Source organism: Carassius auratus, chromosome 29 (genome assembly GCF_003368295.1).
Source record: "Carassius auratus strain Wakin chromosome 29, ASM336829v1, whole genome shotgun sequence".
Taxonomy (NCBI): domain Eukaryota; kingdom Metazoa; phylum Chordata; class Actinopteri; order Cypriniformes; family Cyprinidae; genus Carassius; species Carassius auratus.
The window spans coordinates 14,502,025-14,527,713 of record NC_039271.1 but is presented as its reverse complement, the minus strand read 5'-3'; the positions used below and the strand labels follow the sequence as shown (position 1 = coordinate 14,527,713).

The 25,689-nt window shown below is 37.4% G+C and overlaps 1 protein-coding gene across 4 annotated transcripts in view; it reads left to right on the top strand.

Moving 5' to 3' along the window:
• Positions 1-24,248, top strand: part of LOC113048172 (DENN domain-containing protein 5B-like) — a 32,040-nt gene extending 7,792 nt beyond the window's left edge. Inside the window, exons 2-23 of one of the 4 annotated variants that reach the window (XM_026209785.1) lie at positions 1,767-1,826; positions 4,298-4,407; positions 6,480-7,200; positions 8,722-8,909; positions 10,802-11,377; positions 11,472-11,703; positions 13,930-14,080; positions 14,284-14,374; positions 16,193-16,312; positions 17,299-17,451; positions 17,542-17,620; positions 18,312-18,393; positions 18,612-18,740; positions 18,937-19,058; positions 19,438-19,583; positions 20,162-20,203; positions 20,655-20,773; positions 20,853-21,040; positions 21,422-21,504; positions 21,590-21,716; positions 22,139-22,313; positions 22,415-24,248. In XM_026209785.1, coding sequence (XP_026065570.1) covers positions 1,767-1,826; positions 4,298-4,407; positions 6,480-7,200; positions 8,722-8,909; positions 10,802-11,377; positions 11,472-11,703; positions 13,930-14,080; positions 14,284-14,374; positions 16,193-16,312; positions 17,299-17,451; positions 17,542-17,620; positions 18,312-18,393; positions 18,612-18,740; positions 18,937-19,058; positions 19,438-19,583; positions 20,162-20,203; positions 20,655-20,773; positions 20,853-21,040; positions 21,422-21,504; positions 21,590-21,716; positions 22,139-22,313; positions 22,415-22,598 — 3,878 coding nt within the window. In that variant the 3' untranslated portion in view covers positions 22,599-24,248. The remainder of the gene's footprint in view (positions 1-1,766; positions 1,827-4,297; positions 4,408-6,479; positions 7,201-8,721; positions 8,910-10,801; positions 11,378-11,471; positions 11,704-13,929; positions 14,081-14,283; positions 14,375-16,192; positions 16,313-17,298; positions 17,452-17,541; positions 17,621-18,311; positions 18,394-18,611; positions 18,741-18,936; positions 19,059-19,437; positions 19,584-20,161; positions 20,204-20,654; positions 20,774-20,852; positions 21,041-21,421; positions 21,505-21,589; positions 21,717-22,138; positions 22,314-22,414) is intronic. The other 3 variants (XM_026209787.1, XM_026209786.1, XM_026209788.1) reach the window with 3 other exon arrangements.
• Positions 24,249-25,689: the final 1,441 nt, after the last annotated feature.

Below are 25,689 nucleotides of genomic sequence, written 5' to 3'. Positions count from 1 at the left end.
GTGAATGTTTCTCTTGCTTAACTCTATGATGCAGTAAGATCTCAAGCCAGGACTTGTTGTGGATTTACAGCTGTGCTATCGATGTGTCATGAGTCTGACAGTGGAGCTGTGCTCACTGCCCAAACCCAGCGAGAAAGAAAATGAGCCCAATGTTTCGTGCTCACAATGTGCTCGCTCAGCATTTAAAACACACACACACAAATACATCGCTAGAGCTCAGTTACGTAACGCTGTTGAGGATGGACAAAGTCTCTCTGTGCCGTCCCTTGCTTTTTCTCGGTCTTCCATCAGCACTTTGAAAATGAATGGTGCTCCGAGCAAGGCCAGTGATTTTGATCTCTGAAGCTCAATATCACAAATCCAATACTCTTATCCACTGCAGCCAGGGGTTAATGGAGAAAAAGGTCTGTTTTTCATGGACACTTGAAAAATGCTGCGTCGGTGATTTTGATTATAATATGCAGTACACACAATATGGAACTTGATTAGCATATTGGCACTGGAAGATGCAGAAATACCATGGAACAAAAAATCATGGTGTGGTCCTTTTTGTAGGAGTTAAAGTAGCAGACTTGCATCTTTGGAAATGTGTGATATGGGTTAATTAAGTGAGGAAGACTTTGGCAGGTTCTGGATTTAACAGATTGCAGAGGTAGTTATGATCTTGGGTGAGTTCAAAGAGTGTTTGATTCCCGTTCAGCCAGCAGTGAGGTTTGTTCGAAACTCACAGGCTGAGTCATCCTGAAAATACAGTTCATAACAGTGCACACGCAGCAGTCGCTTCCTGTGTGGGTGAATCTCAAGAACTGCATGTCTGGCTTGTTTTTCTCTCTAAAATATGTATATTTTTTTTTATATAAAATAAATAAATAAACCTATTCTTAGAACTATTTATTTATTGATTGCATTTTAACATTGTTTACATCACATGACATTTAAGTACATGACTTATCTAATGTGGTGTTTTTATTTATTTTTTTTTTTGGAAATGTATTTATTTATTTATTTATTTATTTGTATATGTATTTACTTTTAGTTTTTTTACCCAGAAAGTACTGGGATATGGATGCAAATTTTATTTTGTTTTTATTATTATTATTATTATTATTATTATTATTAGTATTACTATTATTGAAGGCTGCGAGGGGAGAAAGGGTAATTATTTTTTGTCCTATATATTAATATTTTTTATGTAAAAAAAAATTGCCTTTTATTTATAGACCCAAACAAGTTTTTGACAGGGTTTGGGATTTTCAAAAGTGTCTATTAAATGTCTTGTCTAAGAAATGGATGAAACTTACATCCAGCATTGATGATCCAGACTATTTGAGGCCAAATCGAAGATGACTTGCTAGCCAGGCATTGAAGGTTGCGTGTGTATGTGCCTGTGTGTGTGTGTGTGTGTGTGTGTGTGTGTGTGTGTGTGTGTGGGTTGCACATGTAGATATTTCTTAACCACCTCGTTGTGTTCCTGTAACACCCACCAATAAGATATTCTTTGAGGGCTTTCAGGTCATTCACAACGTGATGTCTCCATCCTAGAAGAGACTGTGTCCTACAGTCAAGCTGCTCACCAAAGTAGAGGCTGTGAAACATGTCTCACTTTACCTCCATCACTGCTCAGCCTGCAAAATAACGCTGTCTGCGTCTGCAAAGCCATTGCACTTTGGATTCAGTCATGCATCCATTTTGTTTGCTTCTCCATTTCTCTGTTTGGTTTGACATTTTTGCTTTCTGTTTGTCTGTTCGTGTGTTTGCCATCTCAGCTTTGTACCTATGGCTAGAGGCCGATCGTCAGGGCAGGGACCCAGAAGCTGTGGCAGCAGGTAAACATCATCATTAACTCCCTCACTGCTAAGCTTCCCTAAATTCATCCATTTTTCTTTCCAGTCCTTCGTTCTTTTGGCCCGATTACACCTGGTATTAAGATCCACCTCAAATGATCTGATCTCAAGCGGTCAGGCAAGAGGGATTGCTGTTTAAACCTCATGTTTATATGCTTCCCAAATGTATCCCCTGTGTCTACTACTATAGATTTTGAGAGGAGGGCCTCTGATTCTGTGACAATGCTTACTGCATCAATGCATTACTGCATAATGGATAACGCACAAAAAAGTGAAAACAATTACCAACAACTAAGTACCTCTCCCAGATATTAAACTAGTCACAATCTCAAAATTAATATCCACGTTTCATGGTGTACATTTTAATACTGTCACTTAAATTCACTTTTAATTAAAATTTGGTTAATTATTTTAAGATTTCAGTTTGAATTGTAAAGATTATTTAATATTATTTTATTGTAGTATTTGATTAATGTATATATTTTTTAATGATTTAGAAATGTAATTGTTTTTAACGTTTTTACCCAATTTTTTAAACATTTTTGAATTTTAATATTATTTATTTCATTTTTATTATTTAATTATATAATGTTAACTGATTGATTAATAGTATTTTTATATAATTTAGAATAAATATATTTAATATTTGAATTTTAATAGTTGAATGTTATAAAATTTTAAAGTTATAGAATGTTTCATATTTATCAGTCAAATGAAAATAAATAAATAAAACAAATCCATTTAATTTCCAGAATTTTAACGTTGCTGCAGTTCTGTGCAAATATATGTAATCACTTTTTCGGCTGTGTGGTAAAGCCCTCATTTTAGTGTATAATTTGCTATCTGAGATTATATAAATATGAATGTAAATATTAATGTATGCAAATGTGGTCATGTGTCCACTTGACTTGATTGGACATATTAAAAACTCATTAATGTGAATTGCAAGCTATTTTGTTTCTTTAATTGGATGAATTTCTGAGGGAGGGCTGTTCAGTTATGAAAAATGTACGGGACTTCATTATATCCATGAAGGATAGATTAAATGGCGCTACATATCAGAATGAAGCAAGACAGAAAACATTGTTTTCATTTAGCTTTCAGTCCTACTTCCTCCCTTTTTTTCTGGTTAAATGTGGGTCACTTGCTCCAGCTTGTTGTTTTAAATCAGTTTCTGTTCACTTGCAACACTCACTGTCTCTTACTCCCTCCTTGTCTTCCTGCTATCCCTTGTTTGCTTCATTCTCTCTGTTTCTGACATGTCTGCCTGGGGCCTCAGACTCTCTGTGATATAAAGGGCTTTAGTAGATTTCTCCTCCTCCCTGTCCCTTCCTGTTAGTTAATGTCTCTCCTGCCAAATCACTGCTAGTTCACCCCACAGCACAGACTCCCACTGTAAAACAATTTCATACATGACGACAAAACATGAGCTAGATGGTTAATTAGACTCTGTATTAATTACCTTGCCTCATTCAGAGTGACTGACTGCTGTTTTCATCTTACTTGTAAAATCAATGTCATCAGTTAGTTGTCTTATCTTTTCATGCTAACTGTGCGCTCTATCTTGTTTGCTTCACATCCATTCAACTTAAATCTCTGCGTTTTTAACTTTCAGATCCAAATCCTGCATGACATACCGTCTGCTCCTGTAATCTGCACTGTTGTGGCATTCATGGCACTTTTCCAATCTATGTTCCAGCTTGTGTTTGGCTGTCAAAGCTACGCTGTGTTCATCTAACATGTGTCGGCCTGTTTGAGACGCACTAAAATGCACTGAGCCAGAAAAGCAATTGCGTCTCAAGAAACTGTTGGCGTTCATGATGGTAGAAAGCAACACAAAACACATTGCCTCACTGTAGTTTTTAGCCCATCATTGTGTGCCAACATTATAAATGAATCGTGACTTGGTTTGAAAGTGTGAAAATCTGTCAAAAAGTTTTACTATTTTGACAATCAATCAATCATTTTTTTTACATTTTATTTAAATGAGTAACAATGTACAATGTTCTTCTTGCAAAAAATGTGTTGTAGTAATCATGTCACGGCAATGTTTGTTTTAACAAGTTATTAAGTTAAATTATCAAAGGAAGGTGTGAAATTGTGAATGAAAATGAACAGATATTTTGACTGTTGAAACTGTTGAAATATACATTTAAGTAAACATCTTACAGAAAGTTTCATCACAACGAAGTAGATGTAAAGACTGAAATCCTTTGCAACTGTTTCACATGATGCCTCCATTGTACAGTATCATCCTCTCAAAAGGCCTCGAGTTACTCAGTTTATCAGTTTAATGCAATGTGAGTGAGACACATGACAAACCTTTTCTTGTATATGACCATGAATTAGAATTCAGACAGTCATAGATGCTTTTGTATTTTAAAGCTTATGCATATTTTAAAAGATGTTTCAGGCCTTTACTCTTTCAATACCTATTCCTTTCCTCTCTGCAGGAGAAAACTTTGATCAGAGCCCTCTCAAAAGGACCTTCAAATCCAAAGTGCTTGCCCACTACCCAAAGAACATCGAGTGCAGCCCGTTTGACCAGGATGCTGTTAACATGGTAAGTGACTTCAGTACTTGACACTTTTACCTGTTTGGTTTACAGCTTTGATTTATTACCTTTTTTATTATTTTTGTTTTATAATTCTTTTTTGTATCATTCTATTTGTTTTGCACTTGTTTTGTAAAAATTTTTTTTTAATTCTTTTGTTTTAAGGTTTTGTTTATATTATTCTTTTGTTTTGATTTGAGTTTTGTGTGGTTTATTCATTATATATTTTATTATTCTTGTTTTGTGCACTTTTGTTTTGCACTTGTTTTGTAAAATTATTTTGTGTTTTGCTTCATTCTTTTGTTTTAAGGTTTTGTTTATATTATTCTATTGTTTTGATTTGAGTTTTGTATTGTTTATTCATTATATATTTTATTTTTGTTTTGTTGCGCTTTTGTTTTGTTTAATTTTTCGGCTTTTGTTTGAAGAGTATTTGGGACGTTTCGGAGCATGCTGAGGCCTTGATGACTAGGGTGAAATGTTATGACAAATTAATCATATCCAACACATCTAAACTTGTTTTTGATTTCCGTTTCAAATAAATGTTTCCACACAGTCTCACTGTTTCTCATATTAGTCATAAGATAGATCTGTATCTGTATTGATTTGGAGTGCCATAATGTGTACATGCAGCCTCTCACTCATTCTGTGGTTGCATGCAGTGATCAGCTGAAGGGTTTGTGTTACCGTCCCAGAGCATGCAGTGATAACGAAAACCTCTGACCTATTGTTCCCATGCTGTAAAGTAGTTTTTTTTTCCATCAGCAAACGTAAACGGAAGCTTAGTGGCAGTGACACCAGCATCAATTATTTAACCCGGGCTCTCTGCTTACCTCGGCATGGAAATGGCACATTGTGTGTTCTCACTCTATAAAGAAACACCTGAAGTGTTCAGCGCTGCCAGTCATGATGCCAGCACATCATTTGAGGAAAAAAACTAAAACATTATGACGTTTCTGTTGAGTCATTTTCAAGGCCAGTCTCTTATCTGCAGAGATGTGCACATAAAAATATCCACCCACACACATTAGAAGTGCTTGAACGACAGCTTGCAATCACAGAAGAACTCTTTTACAGTAATTTTACAGTAGTTCTCTATCCTCCAAGGCCTGGATTCAATTCTCCTAGTGATTGTTTTCATTTTTCAGTTCCACTTCTGGCTAATCATCTTTCCACTCCTGCACTCTTTTGTTCTCGGTCCTTTCTCTCCCTCCCTCCATTTCTATCTTTTTTCAGTACTCGGCACACGAATGACACTTTATTTTGGTGACCATGTTAACTCATAATGCATGTGCAGGCAGCACAATAATGCCTAAATTAAGAGCAAAGTGGAAGCATAGGTGCATTGAAATTTTTGCATTCTGTAGTGTAGGAAACGTGCTGAAAATGTACTGTACACCTATTTATCAACACAATATTTTGCCATTATAATCTTTTACATAGTAAATAACAAAGTGTAATGCTCTGCATGCATGTAGACACTGTTTCGTAAATCTGTTTCAAATAGGCTGTAGTCTCTTCCTCTGGTATTTATTTTGCGTATATCAGTTGTGTGTGTGCATCTTTGAATCTTTGCATGTGTCTGTTTATTAAGTAGATGTCAAAAGAACAGTTAAAGTTCAGTGGTTTATCATTAAGGCGTCCAGTTTTAATCAATGTAGCCACATATGATGTGACTATGACTAAAATGTTTCCCAAATTGAACAGCCAACTTATGACGTGTCATTTCTCACTGTACTTTCATAAAAGTAATTCCGAGCAAGAGGAAAAAGCCATCATCCAGAGCATATAATATGATGGTCTGTCTGTCTGTCTTTCTTTTAGTGCCAACAGCTTCTTCAAATAAAATAATAATGACATTTAAATGATTGATTTGATTTGATTTAATGGCTAATGTTGGAGATCATATATTACAAATATAAGGCTTGGAAAATAAAGTGCTACGGTTCACTTCGTTTTATGGGGCTGCTGGAAATGTAAAGAATAGACTCCCTACATATATCAAATTGCACAATGAAGGCAACATTAAGAAATGTGTAGTTACTGAAGCAATAAGTCATTTCCCCCCTCTTTCTCTCCAGCTTTGCATGCCCAAAGGTCTGTCATTCCGAACACAGCGTGACAGTCGCACCCCACAGTTCCACTCTTTCCTCATCACAAGAGAAGATGGATCTCGCACTTATGGTTTCGTTCACACCTACTACGAGGAGGTGACCAGCCCTCAGATCTGCTCCGCCATGCAGACGCTACACCAGATGTACCAAGCGGAGCATAATGCATCTGCCCATAACTGTACTTCATCGTCATCATCATCCTCATCATCCTCCTCTAGTATGGACTCTTTAGCCAGCAGCCTGGATGAAGTTGAGTCTCCCTCCTCAACTTCCTCCTCACAAGGGGGCCGCAGGAGCAGTGGCTGCTCTGGCGAAGGCTACGACTCTGTTCGCGACACTCTGTATGTGTCCAAAGCTATGTGTCTAATCACTCCTATGCCCTTCATGCACGCCTGTAAAAGATTCCTGTCCCAAGTACACCGTGCTGTCATCTCCCATCAGCCGCCGCCACTTCCTTTGGAAAGCTACATCTACAACATCCTCTATGAAGTACCTTTGCCCCCGCCCGGACGTTCTTTAAAGTTCCATGGAGTGTATGAACCTGTCCTGTGCCAGAGGCCCGGTGTCGGGGAGCTGCCGTTGGCTGATTTCCCTCTGAGTGAAGCCTTCCAGTTGTTGGGAGTGGAGAATCTGGTGCAGATTTTTACTTGTGTCCTACTAGAGATGCAGATCCTCCTCTACTCACAGGGTAAGAAATCTAGAATTTGAGCTTGGGAAATGTGTTTTGTTTTTCCATTTTGTTTTATCTTGTTTGTGCCTGCCTAGTCCAGATTCATCCACTTTTGCTGGCTTTCATTTAGTTTTGTTTCATTTTGGTTTTGTTTGCTTTAAATTGTCTTGTTCGTATTTGTTTGGTCACGCTTTTTTTTTTTTTTTGATTTCTTTTGGTTTTGCTTGTTTCGCTTGGCTTTGTTTGTTTTCGTTTGATTTTGCTTTAATCGCGTTTTGGTATTTTGTTTGGTTGTTCAGTTTCGTTTGCTTGAGTTTGTTTTGTTCATATTCGTTTGGTTTTGCTTGGGTGTGTTTTGTTCTTGTTTGTTTCACTTTTGTTTGTATTATTTGTTACAATTATTAAATTATAAAGCAAATACAAAATATGTTTAGAATTAAATATCTATTACAGTAGTGTAGTGTTTCCAAACAATATATTTACTTTTTGGAATTGCAAAGTCTTATCTAATGATTAAATGTCTTAATGCAATAATTTTGTGGTTTAATTAATCAAATGCAGTTTTTTTTTTTTACTTTTATATCAAGCTTACAGACTATTTGTGTTTGAATTTGCACCACTGATGACTTCAGTCTTGACTGTATGCAGATCTGCTCATCTCATATTTAAGCATTTTAATTTAAGTTCTGATGCTGGAAAGTGCATCTTTGCAGGGCTTTGATGTGGAGACTAAATGAATGTGGAGGAGCCTAATGAATATTACATTACCCTGCTGCAGCACATATGCTTTTCAGCAAACACAAGCTGATACACATGCTAATTAATTCCTCTGACTGTTCTCCATATAAACAAATGATGAGATTTTTATGAGAAACATCTATTTATAAACACACTGCCCTCTTTCAGTAAGTCCACCACACAGTATTACGTGATACGTTGCTTTTCATCTAATTTTACTTGGATCCCAGGATCCAAATTGAACCATTGTGAAGTGAAAAATTCAAGTTGAAATGACTGGTTCATTAAAACAGGTTTCAACATAAATCATAGTTATGATCTACACTCATGTGTTTCATATATGTATGCAAGTATAGTAGGGAAAAACAACTAGATAATTAACTTTTTATGTGGATATTAATGCTGTATTAATACTGTATTAATCTAATTAATTGCACAATGTGGTGATTAATTAATCTAATTAATCACAAATTAATCTCACATCAAATTTGTCTGAGATATTACCCCCACAAGCCATTATTATGTTACACGAGAAAAGCTTCAAATAGATATTACAAAAAGTAGCTTTAGAAACAAATATCTATTTTTAAATATTTATTTGTTTTACTGTTATTTTTCCATAATACTTAATAGTTTAATGGATTGTTAAGACTTAAGGTATATTTTATTTAAATAATTAACTTGCAAGTGGCAGAAATTGTATTTTACAATTCAACAAACTCATATAATGATTTCTTATATTCATTTATTTTGTCAATTAAAGTTGTTGATATTTTTTTCTTTTTGTCGGTGTATGGCTAGATTACCAGAGGCTCATGGTGGTTGCGGAGGGAATCACAACATTGCTGTTCCCATTCCAGTGGCAGCATGTGTATGTGCCCATCCTTCCCGCTTCTCTTCTGCACTTCCTGGATGCCCCTGTGCCGTATCTCATGGGTCTACAGTCCAAAGAGGGCACGGACCGCTCCAAGCTAGAGCTGCCTCAAGAGGTAATCTGCACATTCACACATTTTATCTCATCACAGCCACTTAGAAATCCCAGTGATACAGAAGCGTCCATCAGGTAGCCTTTATAACTTTGGAGCCTGATTGGTTTGTGACGATGGATCATCTGCATATGAGAACACCCTCAATGCCTTAAAAAAGCACCAGAGGCCTCTGCTGAAAATAGTCTGACCAGTATGAGGCTCTTCTTTTACAATCCTGGTTTCCCTTTTATTTCTTAGAGGGATGCAGGAATACAGTGCTTCCATCATTAGTTTCAGAGCCTTCGTTTCTTTGTGTCGTGCTGTATCAGAATTTTTAGCAGAGGTTAATTATTCATGGTTCGTCCGTCTGGATGCTGCAAGGCTTCCCTACGTCCTCATCCCTAAATCCCATTTTCCGTAACTCAACATTCAGTTTCCCCGCTATGCATTCTCTTTGAAGTCACTCTGACCCAGAAAAAAAAAAGACTAATGACAACGAGAGCGAGACCAAAGGGGAACAATAGAGGAGATGGCTCATTTTGGAAAAAACAGCAGGGGTTTCCTTTTAACTGCATTCATTATTATGTTTCTGTTTGTGTATATAAACTAATGTTTAAAAGTTTGGGGTGCCTAAGATTCTAAAATATTTTTGGAAAATGTTCACAAAGGCTGCATTTATTTGAATGCATCCATGCTTAATAAAAGTATGAAATTCTTTAAAAACAAACCAACTTGAATAGTAGTGTAGAAACTGTAGAAATAATACTCTAATAAAACTTTTTAAAATGCACAGCACCGACATATTGAGTTATATAATAAATTATTATAAATAATATGTCCTTGTATACATATTATTTATAATAATTTATTATATAACTCAACAGCACTCCGAGGATGGCTCACAGTGATATTTAGTTAAATTATTATGCTTCAGCTCCTGTCCATGGTCTTTGCCCATTTCAGATCAGGATCCTTCTGACCGGGGAACAGTAGCTATTAGTATGTAATGAGTGTTGGATGCGTGTATGCAGTATAACACAAACAGATGTGCATGTGCACAAACCCGTATGGGCTTGCTCGTGTTTTTGTATCAGTGTAAAAGTAGACATTTAAAAAAAAAAAGAAAGAAATCAGACAGATGAAGACCGACATAAAGATGAACCCAAATTGTTAATTAATAGGAAAAAAGATGTAATTTTTATTAAGCTAGGTCAAACACGTGCATGCTGGCCTAAACGCTTCTTTCTGACAGGCTGTCAGCATTGTGGCCTGACAGAACGGACAGTCAGTTCTGCTTGACTGATTTATTTTTACAGCAACAAGGTCACGCTCACACACACTCTCTGGAGGGCATTTTCACTGCATGAGCTGCACTGCATGTGACTGAACAGCAATGTGTCACAGATTTGTGATGATACACTAGATTGATTTGACCTGATTCCAAATATTGGGTTTGGTTATTAGGTCAGTACCGCTGATGATATGCTATCGCAGCTTTGGATCAGTGCGTGTGTGTTTGATTACTTTAATGATTTCCCTGCATTAATATGTGTTTTGGACCGGTGCTTTGTTTGACCCATCAGAATGAAGTTGGCTTATAATGTAATCTACATATTAATGTAGTGATTATTTTGCTAGGTTATTATTTTGGATTACATTTTTAACCAAGATCCGAAATGCTCTGCTTTTTAAACCAACATATGTGTCAAACACAAACATAAATATCCTTTGTCACAGCATTATTGGTTGAGTTCTACTACAGGTTAAAGTATAAATACACAAAAATCAGCCTGATGACATTTAATAAAACAAAAGTGTTGTGCAGAAAATCCTGAACTCTTTATCTTTTCAGATTTAAATGTGTGGCTTAAAGCATAAAAAAGTTCATTTGCATGGCTCTTTTCTCTCGTCAGGCGAACCTGTGTTTTGTTGACATCGACAACCACTGCATCGAGCTGCCTGAAGAATTCCCTCAGTTCCCCAACAAGACCGAATTCATCCAGGAACTCAGTGAGGTATTGCTAAGTTTTGGTCTGTCTCCTGACGGGGGCAACACCTCCTCTGAACCAGCTGTGAGCTTGCAGACCTCCATGCTGGAGAAGGAGCTGAAGAGCACGTCACTGAGTGAGTTAGTGGATGACAGGAGGAACGGCAACCTCGGGGGAGAGGCGCTGGACGTGCTGGAGCTTCTTCAGGGCAACCCGACTCTGGAGCGTCTGCAGGCTCTGGCCAAAAGGACTGGGGTGAAAGTGGCCCGTTTGGAGGCATTGGCAGCAGGGCGGAAGGCTTTAGGGGAGGAGGGTGTGGGAGGAAGGTCTCCAGCTGAGGAAGAGGAGCTGAGGAACGCTAAACTGAACGTGCAGCTGAGGGAGGTGTTTGCTGCGCGTTTCGCAACAATGTTTGCAGACTACGAGTCGTTTGTGATTCAGAACTCTCCAGATTTGGAGTCCTGGCTGACTAATAGAGAGCAAATGCACAACTTTGACAAGGTAACTGATCTGTTAAACACTTAACAAGTCAGATTCCAAGGACTGGCATCAAAAGTTCAGAAGTCTTAGTTTTTTTCATTTGATTTCTCTTCAGGCCTCATTCCTTTCTGATCAGCCGGAACCGTACTTGCCCTTCTTGTCGCATTTCATCGAAACGCAAATGTTTGCCACCTTCATCGACAACAAGATCATGTCTCAGTGGGAGGAGAAAGAACCCCTCCTACGAGTGTTTGACGGACGCATTGAGAAGGCCCGACTCTACAATGTTCGTGCACCAAGCTTGCGCTCATCAGTTTACCAGAAATGCACTTTTCTCAAAGAATCAGGTAAGAATTCATTGAGATTTGTTTTTCATAATATAGTAAAATGTATTTAATGTTTTATTGCAGTTTAATTTGCAGAGTGTTTAAGTCGTTTAAGAAATTTTAAGTTTAAGTCAAAACATTGCTGTGGAAAAAATGGAAAAAAAGTTCATTTTACTTTGCCCAGACTTTCGAAGTAACATGACAGCAAAATTGACCCTATTTACTTTCTGAATTTGTTCAAAATGTCATTCTGAAAAAATGTTTGTATGGAGTGGTAAGATATGGATGACTTCAAAAAGATTTTTTTTGTCTGTTTTTGAAAGAAATTTCACCACAGCTGTGTTTAAAAAACAGAACTATTATTACAAATTATAAAAGATGTAGTCAGAAATCATTCTAATACGCTGATTTGGTGCTCAAGAAATATTAATTCTCATGTAGAAAATGGCATTAAAATAAACAGAATTTATTTCAAATAGAAATCTTTTGTAACATTTTAAATGTATATACTGTCACTTTTAAACAATTTAATGCATCTTCATTAAAATAAAAGTATTCATTTGCTTCTGAATCTTCTGAATGGTGGTGTGTCACATAACATGAGTAAAAAGGAGTGCGTGCCACTTTATGTAAATTAAATTGAGGGGTTTTTTATACTGTTGGGTGGTTTTTGTTGTGTTTGGTGGTTTTTGTCTCTTTAAACGGATTCGGAAATCACTGTGTTTTGCTGCATTGAGAATGTCTTATTTAATGCCTTACTGAGTTTTGTGCAATCACGTCCTCAGCAGAGCACCGTTCATCATTCTTTTTCTGAACCGATGGTTATTCCCCAGTCATTGCTCTGTAACTGCAAATTGTGTGTTTCAATTTTAATGAAGCCTGTGTCAAAAAAAAAAGCTGCCGATTATGTTCCCAGATGATTATAGAGAGTGACAGTTCAAGAGGGCAGATGGGGGAGAAAGAGAAACCGCAGAAGTGGTTAAAAAAATGAGGAGAGGAGCACAGAATAAAAGAACTGAAGAGTGTCATATGAATGGATTGCATTTGAAAGGCTGCCAAATGCTGAAAAGAAAAGAACGGGCGCCTGGCGCTGTATTGTGCCATCTTGGGAAGCCTGTGTGAGTCTGTGTGCTGAATATTGTTGAGTGTGAGTCTGCTCGCTAAGCCCTCAGTGCCATTGTTAGGTCCATAACCTCTTGTCACACTGAAGGTCACTAGTAGGAGATGGATGCTGATGGCTTGAAAAATGTGCTTCTGAAATGGCACGCTGCCCCACAGATGCCTTATATGAGTTGGCCAACATAAAAAAAAAAACAAAAATGCACTATGGATGTGATGACATGTAATTGTTATATCTGTTGCACAGTAGGGCTGGGCGATATATCTAACGATATGATCATGCACATCTGGTTCCGTGATTACCACTAAATCGCCATCACCTGCTTTTAAATGGAGCGGTATTTAATAGACCGAGCCATAGATCACTGACAAGCTACGCAATATCGCGTTCATTATCCAAGATGAATCGCCTTGGATAATTAACGTGATATTGCATAGTTTGTCAGTGATCTATGGCTCTGTCTATTAAATGCCGCTCCAATTATAAGCAGGTGATGGCAATTTAGCGGTAATCACGGAACCAGATTTACTGGCTAGATGCGCGTGATCATATCGTTAGATTTATCGCCCAGCCCTAGTTGCACAGTTAAAATGCTAGGCAGTCAAATGACCATGTTAGCATGAAAGCAAAGTTTGAATTTATTCCAATTTCTGGAAAATAATAATTTATAAATATAATAACTAAATAACCATAATAAATAATTTCTTATTCTTAATAAAATAATACTTATTGTTTATTATGTTTATATGTATAATATAATAACATTTATTATTTATTTATTATACTTAGTTTATTATTATTTCTTTTTTCTTTTTTGAATTTTTGAATTTATTTTGAAATACAAGTCACTCTGCTGCTCCGATTTCACGATTGAAGTTCATTTTGTCAAATGGTATTCTAAAATAGTCCATGTAAAGATCATCTAATTAAGAGCAGCTTTGCTCATACTTTAGTTTATTATCATCTACTTTTTGTTTTATTGTTGTGGAAGTCTAGCCTCGAGCTTACAGCTTATTGCTCCATTATTACTGAACATTGAACATTCAACACTTTTCAAGACTCAAGTCTCAAGCAGTCAGGACACAAGGTCTAACCCCTCTCACCCGAGCTGTGATTCTCCTTTCCAGCACAGGCCATAGAGCAGCGGCTGAGAAAGATCGACCACACAGCCATCCATCCTCACCTGCTGGATATGAAGATTGGCCAAGGAAAATACCAGCAGGGATTCTTCCCCAAACTGCAGGCTGATGTGCTCGCCTCAGGGCCCACCAACAACAAGTGAGTCCTCTTTATGGCACATGACACCGTTATGAGAGATTGACCATTCAGTGTGGGACGTGTAACACTTTGGTGGCAGTAGTAGTTTTAAAGTTTTGTTTACTTTGTGACAAGAGGAAACCCCACTTAATTAATCTCTTTAAAGCTTGTATCAGTGTGTGTGTGATTTTGGGAAGATTAATAAGGAAACCCTCTGTGATCAGGTGGTCCAATCGCACATGCTCGACTCAGCGCAGAGTGGACCGTCACAGACCGCAGAATGACCATCTTGTGCTGGACAATGAGCTCAAAGAGGTGAGACTGCAGCATTTGTTCCTCTTCAGCTCCTCTCATCCGTTCTCTTTTTCTTTTCATATTGTTCTGTGTTCAGCCCTTGATTAGCACAGACTTTTGTATGTAATTCCTTCCATCTTGAGGTCTTTTTTTTTTTTTTTTTTTTTTTTGCAGCATCTCATTTATATTGGTGCTTTCGTAGGGCCTTATTTGTCAGATGGTAGATTAAGCTGATTGTTGGCAGATCACAAAGGAAATAAAAGGTAGTTTATCCAAAAATGATGTTTCAGTTTCATTAACTCATCCTTGCGTTGTTTCAAAACCAGAAGACTATCTTTCTTCCATGGAACACAAAAGACGATGTCGCTCTTTTCCATGCAATTACAATAAATAGGAAACTGAGTGTTAAAGCTTAAACTGTGCAAAAAATACCATAAAAGTAACAAATGCTTTAATTTGTGATGTTTTTGTGTGAGGAACAGTTTTTTTTTTATTCTTTACAAAAATGTAAAAAAAAAAAAAATTTAGAACTTTGAAAAAAAGTTTCAGTAATTGAAATAAAGCTAAAATAAAATATAAATATTAGATGAAAAATTTCGAAAAATTAAGCTTAAAAAGCTTGATCTGATTAAATCATGTAGCTTTTTTTTTAAAGTTGAAATAAAGTTGAAATAAAAACAAATTAAAGATAAATTGAAGTGTTTTATAAATAAACCCAGTATTGTATTAATACATACAATAATTGTACATAAATACCTACACTAAAATAACCCATGTACTGTAGAAGTTGTCATTTTACCGATAAATAACCGAGAACCATTGCAACCAAATCTCTGAATTAATAATTTAGACCAGTTTTGGAAATCAAGTCGGTTGATTCATTTTCAAGATCTGGCTCAAAGGATTGACTTGTACAAAAATTTGACGTTTTACATCATTTCTCTGTTACTTACAAATATTACAATTTAGTAATTCTTCATAAATCGGTTTCCTGATGTCTGAATCACATAAATCGCCTTCAGGGCTGTAAGTGTTAATAATAATAATAATAATACCTTACATTTTATATAGCGCTTTTCTGGTCCCTCAAAAAATGATTTCCATGAAATTTGACTTGTAAATGGTTCCTGATGAATCATGCTTAATGCAAAGGCCTTTTGGGCTTTTTGTGAATCTGCCTGTTCTCATTTCTTAATTTGTCTACTTCCGAGCCTGCGTTTTCTTCAAGTGTCTTCTCGCTTTCCTTTTCTTGTCTGACTGCCTCACATGTGCATGCTGCTTTTTTCTTTCCTTTACTATTGTTTCTCCATCGTTTCTGTGTGTTTGTGCTTTGTGGGCCGTACCACCTCACGGCAGGTGGAGGGGTGTCTGCTCTTGCAGAACTCTATGGCTTTCTGGGAGTGGGATCAGGCGCCACCCCCACCTATTAAACCACCTAAAAAGTCCTTCTCAGCCTGCTGTCTGGTATGTGGAGGCCTGCCATTATATGACTGACTTTCCTAACAAACTCCTCCCAGATGTCAGAACTCCTCGAAGCCCCTCCCCTCAGACACACAGTGACCTTTGAACTCTGCCACTCAATCCTACCCCTGGATGTTCCCAAATGCTCTTATAAAGCAGAGTTTCTTTAGTGAGTGCTTACCGACCCAGTCACTCAGCAATCACAAACCCCACAGAACCCCACCCAAAAAATAAACATTTGCTTTATAATAAAATAATTTAATCTTGCTTTCTGTTAAAAACAATGCATTGATACACAGTAAAACAAGCAAGCTGTATTCAAACCTTTTGAAATGTGTTTGGTTACTTAGATGTTTGTGTCCTGATCTCTCTGTTTAGAAGTACATGCAGGAGGCCCGCAACCTCAGACAACCCAAACTATCAGACCTGTCCCCTGCTGTCATCGCTCAGACCAACTGGAAGTTTGTGGAGGGTTTACTGAAAGAATGCAAGATGAAGGTCAGGATGAGTTTAATATGCACAGATGCGTGTATTTGTAATTGTGTGTGTGTGTGTGTGCTCTTGTTTTTGTGACATATCGGGACACAACTCACAGGTATTACGAGGAGAGGGTGACTTATGAGGACATAACCAATGTCCCCATTTTTCAAAACGCTTAAACTCATTCTGTATGATTTATTTTTGAGAAAGTAAAAATGCACAAAGTTTCCTGTGAGGGTTAGGTGTAGGGTTGGTGTAGGTGTATTTGCATTGATGATATTGGCTCTTTAATTACATAAACTAATTTCATTTCTTTTTATATATGGTTACATTTGCTTTGATCTCTTAAAGATCACTTAAAATTATTCGTTAAAAACGCTAAATTTTACAGTGTTTTTAAATCCTTCATATTTAGCAAATCTTCAAATGAACAACCATTTTTGATACTGTGCGTTATAATATTGCGATGCCTCAATTTACTAGCATTAAAATTGTTTTTTTTTTTTTTTTTTTTTTTTTTAATGACAAAATTTAAAAAGAAATTCATAATGGCACAATCATTATAAAATCATAACATTGGACATTTATTAGTTATTGGCTAAGGCATGACACTTACTTGATTAGGCATTATTCTTTATATTCTGTAATGCCGGCCACTGTCATAATATCAGTCTGTCTCCTTAGAGTTTCACCGGAGACAGTTGTAAATTAATAAGTATAATTGCATGCATTTATTAATTCAAAAGCTTGATACATGGCACAAAAATAGAAATCTGCCCCAGCAATCTCTGTGTAATGAATTTTAATATCCTTTTCTAGTTATCATGAACCACTGGACAGGTCATGTAAAAATCATAAAGATGCATTGGTTAAGAAGTGTGGCAACGCGGTTCTTAGTACATGGATAATTACTAGTCTGACCCGCTTGTCTGCTGCATTAAAGACTTCAGACTCAATCGAGATTAAAATGTAGTTTTTAATGATGTCAATCAATGGATGTTCAGACCAAGCGTATGCTGGTGGAGAAAATGGGCAGAGAGGCTGTTGAGCTGGGCCATGGAGAGGCAAACATCACTGGCCTGGAGGAGAACACACTCATAGCCAGTCTGTGTGACCTGCTGGAGAGAATATGGAGCCACGGTCTACAGGTCAAACAGGTGAGACATAAGCAAATTGAAATGAATTTAACATTATAATACCTACAACCTAACGCTGGGAATCATGTGTGCTGTCATTCTGGTTTGTAGGGAAAGTCTGCTCTGTGGTCTCATTTATTGCACTACCAGGCGAGAGAAGAGAAAAACGAACAGCTGTCGGAGTCTCCAGGTAAAAGGAGTTCATAAGACCAGAAACTACATTAATCAAATCTGTGCAAACTCTAGAATGACTTTCAGAGGTGTTAGTTTCTAGAAGGCTGCATTTAGATGAGGCTCATCTCGCACAACATTAATTGTAACTTGGCGCCTCTAGCACAGTTAGCTGAACTCAGTTATGTAAAAACAAAATATTAAACCTTGTTTATGATATATTTATCATATGTAAAGTGATTAAGGTAGGATTTGATAAAGTACTTGTCATGCTTTGTATGCTTGATACTTATTGCAAGTGGTATTGCTAAAATTTAACATTAGTGAATCACATTCAAGTGTAAATATATTAGTACACAAAAAACAATATGCATTTTTTTTAAGACCACAAGCTTCTGTTTTTCAGCATTTTGGGGAAGTTCAAGACCTAATTAAGTTGAAAACATGTTTAGCTAACTTTAAATTGCTTTGTGATTCTCAGAAATAAACTGATTTTTCGTGTTCATAACTGCTGTAGTAATTTTAAAATGCTCGAGTTTCAAATTGCATTTTGACATTGAGTTTGCATATTTAAAAGGGTTTGTGTACAGTGTGTAGGCCTAATTAACACTTCCACATGCAAAGTATAATGAAAGGATTTGAAATTCTGATTTCCTTTCTTCAAAAACTTCTCTGTTAAGTGCTAAATCTGTTTGTTTCTTGCTCCGCAGTGTCTAATGGCCAGGAAAAACGCAAGATAGAATCAAGTGTTGGTCTTTCTGCATTACCTGTATCACTCATACAGGATATGAGGTGTGTTTATTGCCTGAGGACCATGAAATGTTGTATACAGTAGTGCATACTTTGGTTGTATAATAATTTAGTTGACGATGATGTTTTTAAAAAAAGAGATTGATTTACACCCACAAGGTTCAGTTGCTTGCGGCCTCCTCAACCCACATACAGAGAATTACACTGTTGCTTTTAATTTTCTCTCTTTCTTCATCATCCTTTCTCTTTCGACTTCTCAGACACATCCAGAACATGGGAGAGATTAAAACAGATGTAGGTCGAGCACGTGCCTGGATCCGTCTGTCCCTAGAGAAAAAACTACTTTCCCAGCATCTCAAACAGCTGCTGTCTAACCAGGCTTTAACCAAGTACGTGCAACACTTGACACACACATCCATACTCCCATCTGCCCTCACACACACCTGCAGGCTTTCAGACTCCCACATACACACTAAAACACATGCTCGCCACAAGAATTGTGATGTGAGTGATGCAAACAAGCACACGCACACTGACCCGTTTCGAGTAAGTGCACCTGTTATTAAGTATGTGATGTTCCCACAGGAAGCTGTACAAGCGTTATGCTTTCTTGCGCTGCGAAGAGGAAAAAGAGCAGTTCCTCTTTCATCTCCTGAGCCTGAATGCCGTGGACTACTTCTGCTTTACCAGCGTCTTCACCACCATAAGTACGTCCCAGAGAAAGAGAGACGCACAGATGTGCAGATATGCAAATCGGGACTGTATCTATATAGTTAATGTGGGTTAAAATGTTGCATTTGTTCCCCCAAATCTTGGATATCTGGTAACGTGTAAAAACACTTGTACGTAACAGCAGGGAAAAGCATTTCGTTGCATCCAGCATAATCCCGTACTTGATATTGATTTGATGCTGTGCGACAAATTGATTGACCAAGGCATGAAAAATTCAGATTAATGCTGCACAGCAGGGATGATGCATAAGCATCTTAGAATATAGTTTTTATTCATTATACATACAATTTTCTTTCTTTCTGTATAATGCTGTTTAGTTACAGCCTAATTAGATTTTTTTTTTCTTTCTCTAAGTGATTCCATACAGGGCCGTTATCATTCCCATCAAAAAGCTTAGTAACGCAATGACGACGTCCAACCCTTGGCTGTGTGTGTCGGGTGAGCTGGGCGACTCTGGCATCCTGCAGATCACGAAGAACGTCCTGGAAATGACGTTTGACGTGAGTGCCATGACATCACGCTCCGAAACTGTTACAGCAGTTTATTTTGAGTTCGTTTTCCCTGTGGGACTGAAAAATCATCCGTCCTGCCACTTGCAGAATTGAGTGTGCTTGCAGGTCTTTCGAACATCTGTTAGAGCTAAACTATTTATGGAAATGACAGCAATCTAGCTGAACAAAATATCTAAGGGAAAAAAATTATAAATCTTAAGATAATGTTCACATTCTCACATTATATTTTAATAATTTATAGTAATATTTTAAGCATTTTTTTCTCATTACCATATTTCATCCAAACATATTGTGCTTAATGGAATAAACACGATACAAATTTTCTTTGCTTTAGTCTCTCTTCTCTCACTACTGAAATGATTCTCTTGATGTCCAGATTATTTCTTTTTTTCCGCCCCAAACTGAAATGGTGATTCATGCACGAGTGATCAAAACCTCTGTATTTATGCACTTCCATGAATCTATAATTTTGAGGAAGGAGATATTACTCTTACATCCCAGTCACTGTCATTTGTCTTGCTGTCAATCACCCATCATGTTCTAACTCCTTCTGTGTCCTCTCGCAGTCTGCCTTTAGGCCTCACACGCACATCTCCATCACTTTCAAGGTTAGGTGCACATCCCTCCATTTTATTCCTCCCTCCATTCATCCATCTCTCCATTTTTCTACTTCTGTACTTGGAGAGATCTCCTCTTTTTCTCCTTTTGGGTTCCTGGGTTAGCTTTAAATCTTGTGGTTTTGGCGTCTCAAATTTTGTACAACACCCATTTACAAACATTTATTTATTTATTTTTTATGGTTCAGGTCTAGTATTTGGAGCTTATATGGTTTTAATTTTGTACTATTTGCACACTTGCATTTACAGTAGGTAAATTCTGGGATGTTTTTAGAGCCGTGGGTTCACTATGGTCTGAACCAGCGATGGTGTATTATTGACTTTCACTGTCTTGGTGTCCTTCCGCTGCTCACACCCTCACGTGTTGTTCAGTTATTCTCAGTCAGCCTCTTAATGCCTCTGACATGGTTGCCTTTATCTGTTTTGTATGCGTGTTTTACAGCGCCAGAACCTCGGGAAGTTGACCACAGTGCAGCTGGGTCATGATAATTCTGGCTTGCTTGCCAAGTGGCTGGTGGATTGTGTCATGGTCCGCAATGAGATCACCGGCCACACATACAAGTACAGCCTACTTTAGTCTCTTGCCATTCCTCTTGTTCCTTTTATGGTTTTCTTGCCATTTACTCATCGCCTTTTCCAGATTCCCGTGCGGCAGGTGGTTGGGGAAGGGTGTGGATGACGGCAGTCTTGAGCGAGTCCTGATTGGGGAGTTTGTAATTCCGTCTAGTGATGATGATGGAGGCCGAGGGTCTAGGACTCCGCCCCTTCAGCGATCACCTTCCCAGATTCGACGAATCAGCATCACATCGCTTACAGGACGTGGAAGCAGTAAGTTTCCACGTTTTGATTTGTTGCTGGCGGTCATCTTGGACTTAAGCTGACACCTAGTGGTTAGAATGTGACATTGCACAAATGTCATTGTTTTTAGTCAGTAACATTGTAGAAATGCTCTTAGTATTCAGTAACAGTTTTTATAAAAGTGTCTGATATTGTGGGTTATATTCATAATGTGATCTCAAAAATTCCGCCTCCATGAAAAGACCCTCTCCTTGTATTTAAAATCAGCTTTTATTAGGCTACTGGATATGATTGCCTTCATCTAATGTGAATGTATATTATAAACTTTTTTTAAGGATATTTAATGTCATATTAATTTAATTAGGTGTATCTTTTGAATAAATGTTTTGAATGCAACCCTTCTCTCTTCAGAACCAACAACCGTACAGATACAGGAATCCATCGGTGAAGCAGTCAACAATATTATAAAGCATTTCCACAAACCAGAAAAAGAGGTATGACACGACCTCTTATGAATATTGTCACCTTTTGTTATCCTTGTGAGCTTTGTTTAATCTAAAGATTTGTCTGTGTTTTCAGAGGGGCAGTCTTACGGTCCTGCTGTGTGGAGAAGGTGGTCTTGTTTGGGCTCTGGAGCAGTTCTTTCATCATGGATTCCGCTCAGCTCGAATCTTCCAGAAAAATGTCTTTGTATGGGATTTCTTTGGTAAGCTTGGCTTGTTTCAAAATATTGGGATCAGTAAGATTTATGTTAACATGCTTTTATGCTCAACAAGGCTGCATTTGATCAAAAATGCAGAACCCCCCCGTCAATATTGTGAAATATTATTGCAATTTAAAATAATGGTATTCTATTTTAATATATTTAAAAAATATAATTTATTCCTGTGATGTAAAGCAGAATTTTCAGCAGTCATTACTTCAGTCTTCAGTGTCACATGATCCTTCAGAAATCCTCCTAATATGCTGATGTATTAATAATGTAGGAAACAGACTTATGTCCACCAACAGTACTTGACAAGTGTTACAAAACAACCTTTTTATTGTTATGCTGCTTAAAAATATATCAAATGTGTTGCTTCAAACATATACTGTAATATAAGTTTATAATAACTGTGTGTTTTTCAGAGAGGGCAGTAGCATTTGTGGAGAATGCAGATCAGATTGGAGACCTGCAAGAAACACCAGAGCCTCTAAGTCTGAATAGTGAGTCTTTCTGTCGATACGTCAATGCCATTAACAGTATGCCACGCAACATTGGCAAGGATGGCAAGTTCCAGCTGCTAGTTTGCCTCGGGGCGAGGTGAGAACACACACGCATGCTTCTTAAAAGCAAAGTAATTTAGTTTTTTAATAAACCAAAAGTGCTCAAGAGTTGTCTGCCTGTGTATCCCACTCTCACAGAGACCGATTGTTGCCGCAGTGGCTCCCTCTATTGGCCGAATGCTCCATCATCACACGCATGTATGAGGAGAATGCGTTACTGCGAGACAAACTCACCGTCAGCTCTCTCATCGCAGTTCTGGAAACGCTGCATGACTTCCCCATCACACTGGAGAGCTCTCTAACTAAAAGTGTTGAGCTGTAACTCCACATCCTGAGGTCAAATTGAGACTGCTCCCCACGCTGCCACCCTCAGGGCCGAAGCTGACCAGGGAATGACTGAGGACCTATCAAAGCACCTCTCAACATGACTGACTCCTGCACCTCCACACAAATTAACTCAGAAATCGGTTTTGTAGCAGTATTTGGAGTTGTGCTCTTTCTAACGAAGCCGTTGATGGCTTCATTGAGAAGATTTCAACTTTTTTTCCCGTGGATTTTGCTTCCAAACCTGTGGTCATATTTCCATATACATCCGTCTGGGCGTCAAATCCGCTAACATTTCTGCTTCAGATCATGTGTTGTCTTTAGAAAGCACTGTTTTTTGCATAGTGTGTCGAGATACAGAGGAGCTTTAGTACTGACCGATTAAATGTCCAACACATGCAATAACCATCATTTGACAGGCAAGTGTTTCTAATGACTTGTCTGGGTGTTTAAACCAATGCTATCAGTGTTCTGATTGGCTGTCAGTTTTGGAAGGAAGATTCTTGATACTGGATTAATTTGAAACATTCTTAGATTAAAAAAAGCTTGTCAAATGAATTTTCAGAGAAAAGGGACATTCCAACATTATCTGTTGTATGTTACAAGACGTGTTTATGTGTGATGGTAATGGTGCGTGTGTGTGAGTGGTTTATCAGATTAACATTTGGGAAGATGTGTTTATTTTGCCAATGAGTATTAACTTAATTCAGTATCATGTTTGATTTCATTTTTTTTTTACTTTTAAGAAAGAAACACTGGAAATCGTCGTAAAGCAATAAATAGTCACCGTTAAAATCTCTCAAATCTTAATCCTTACAGTGACTTGTGGGGGTTCTTTAAATATAACGTTTAGACCCTCGTTTTTACCACTAATTGAAGGTCTAAATGCAGCAATTACTTTGTAAAGCCATGTCTGATTACTGCAGTACTTGCACGTTGCTTAGAAATTAAGTATTTTCATTAAATGAACCTTTATGTTTGTTCTTTCATGCATCAGTTTTAATACACAAACCCTGCTGAGAGAAAAGTAGTATTTACAGATAAACACAGTTTGAATCACTTAATGTTACTTAAGTTTTAGTTTTTAAGACTCTCAGCATTTGATCTAAGAGCCGTGTATGGTAGCTCGTCAACCTGTGTATTTTCTTTTTCTTATTGACTCTGATCATTTGTATGTATTTATTTTAGGATTATGCTTATGTGACACTGGTTGAGTTTGGATTGACGCAATCTTGGGTTGATTTATGCAGTTAGCTGACACTGTATCATTTATTTATTTTTTAGGAAATCTGATTTCAAGATTTGTATAATACGGACTGTCCATCATGTGTAAAAGTCGACTTCGTTTTAGACGCCAAAAGTTGCTGAAATCCCAGAAACCTCTCGCTGGAAAGATGAGGAAACCGCAGGAACTGTCCCTTTGTTTGCGGTGCTGATGCATGCAACATGTTTTAGATCTTGGATGAGGACTGTTGCTGTAAATGAATTCGTTCCTCTTCTAGATCTCGTCTCATTCCATCTGTTTTTTTTCCTGTAATGAAAGCTTCTAAATATCGATCATGTTATGAAAAGATCCTTGTCTAAAATGATTTGGATCCTCCATGTTTATACTTGTGAAGCGACTCATTAAAATAGCTCCCTTCGTCCATATCTGTGTCCTCTCTGAATTTTTTTGTCATCTTGTGAACGGTGTGTGCAGACGGGACATTATTTTAAGATGCGGTCGGCATGAATGGTATTCCAGGACAGCGCTCCGGTCCAACAGAACATTCCTCTATGAAGAGTCACTGTTCACAGAACATTATTTTTAGTTTAGGGACATGCTGATGGTATCTGTGAAACAAATGTCTCCTAGACATCAGCGTCAATAATGTGTTTTTATAGTAGAAACCTGAGATTTCTCAGAAACTGGGGAGTGTTGTAATATGACAATTTAACCAGTTACAAACTAGCTTGTTCATTCATTAAATAAAGGTACAAAAGCTGTCACCGGAGCAGTACCTTTTTAAAAAAAGTACCTTATTTACCCACAAAGAGTGCATTTTAGGAGTCCTACCTTAAAATGACATATCTATAGTCTACTTATTAAATGGTATTAGTATCTTTTGAAAATATACTACCGGAGTGACAGATTTTGTACCTATTTTTTCCATGACAAAAGTATAAGCACCAAGCTCCTGAGATGACCGCAGAAGCTGTGAAAATAGAAAGGATTTACAGGGCAAAGAGTTAAGAAGGTAAAATTAGATTGTTTTGTGATCTCTAAATTCGTGTTAAATTACAGTTACTGTATGGCTTCCCATTTAATTTTCTGGTTTTGAATTGAATTATTTTTTTTTAATATAGGCCTACATAATTATAACAAATAGTAGCTAAACAGGAAATTATAGTTAGTGATTGTGATGGCATAACAGTGATTTTAGACAAAATGTAAAGTTGAAATAGAAGTAAACTCGATTAACACAATAATTTAATGTACAACATTTTAAATGCTTTCTATTTTCCATGTTTTCTATTAGTATTATAACCCACCCAATTTAGTGGTGAAATCTACTTATCTGACAATGCAATTTTCTAATTAGTAGCAAACAAATATAGGAATATTACATCAAAGTTTGAAGGAAAAGACTGGGAGCTACAACCTAAATAAAAAATGACACTTCCCAGTTTTCCCTATAAATATGAGTGAGGCAATTAAACGTTTTTGTACAGAAACCGATCTAAATTTTTGGTTTAAAATGTTACATTTATAAAGTCTAATGTCGTTTATCTCTTTCAGCCTATTCAATTTATTCTACAGGGGGCCCAAAAACAGCTCTCTCGAACTATTTCCATGATGAAGTACCATGTGCTCATGGCTGACGGACAGGGAGCAAGGGAGATGTGCTGCGTTTCCCCAGACATCTGCTGTCCTCGTAGTTTTACAGCGTGACTCCGCCCACCGGGATCGCAGTGCACTGGCTGCTGCCCTGGCAAACGGACCCGCCCACGTTTCCCGCGTAATTTTCTCTTCCTTATATGGGCAATAGAATGCCAGACGCAGTCCGACGTCAGTCGCGTATGCAAATGAGGTTGATTGAAGAAATTCA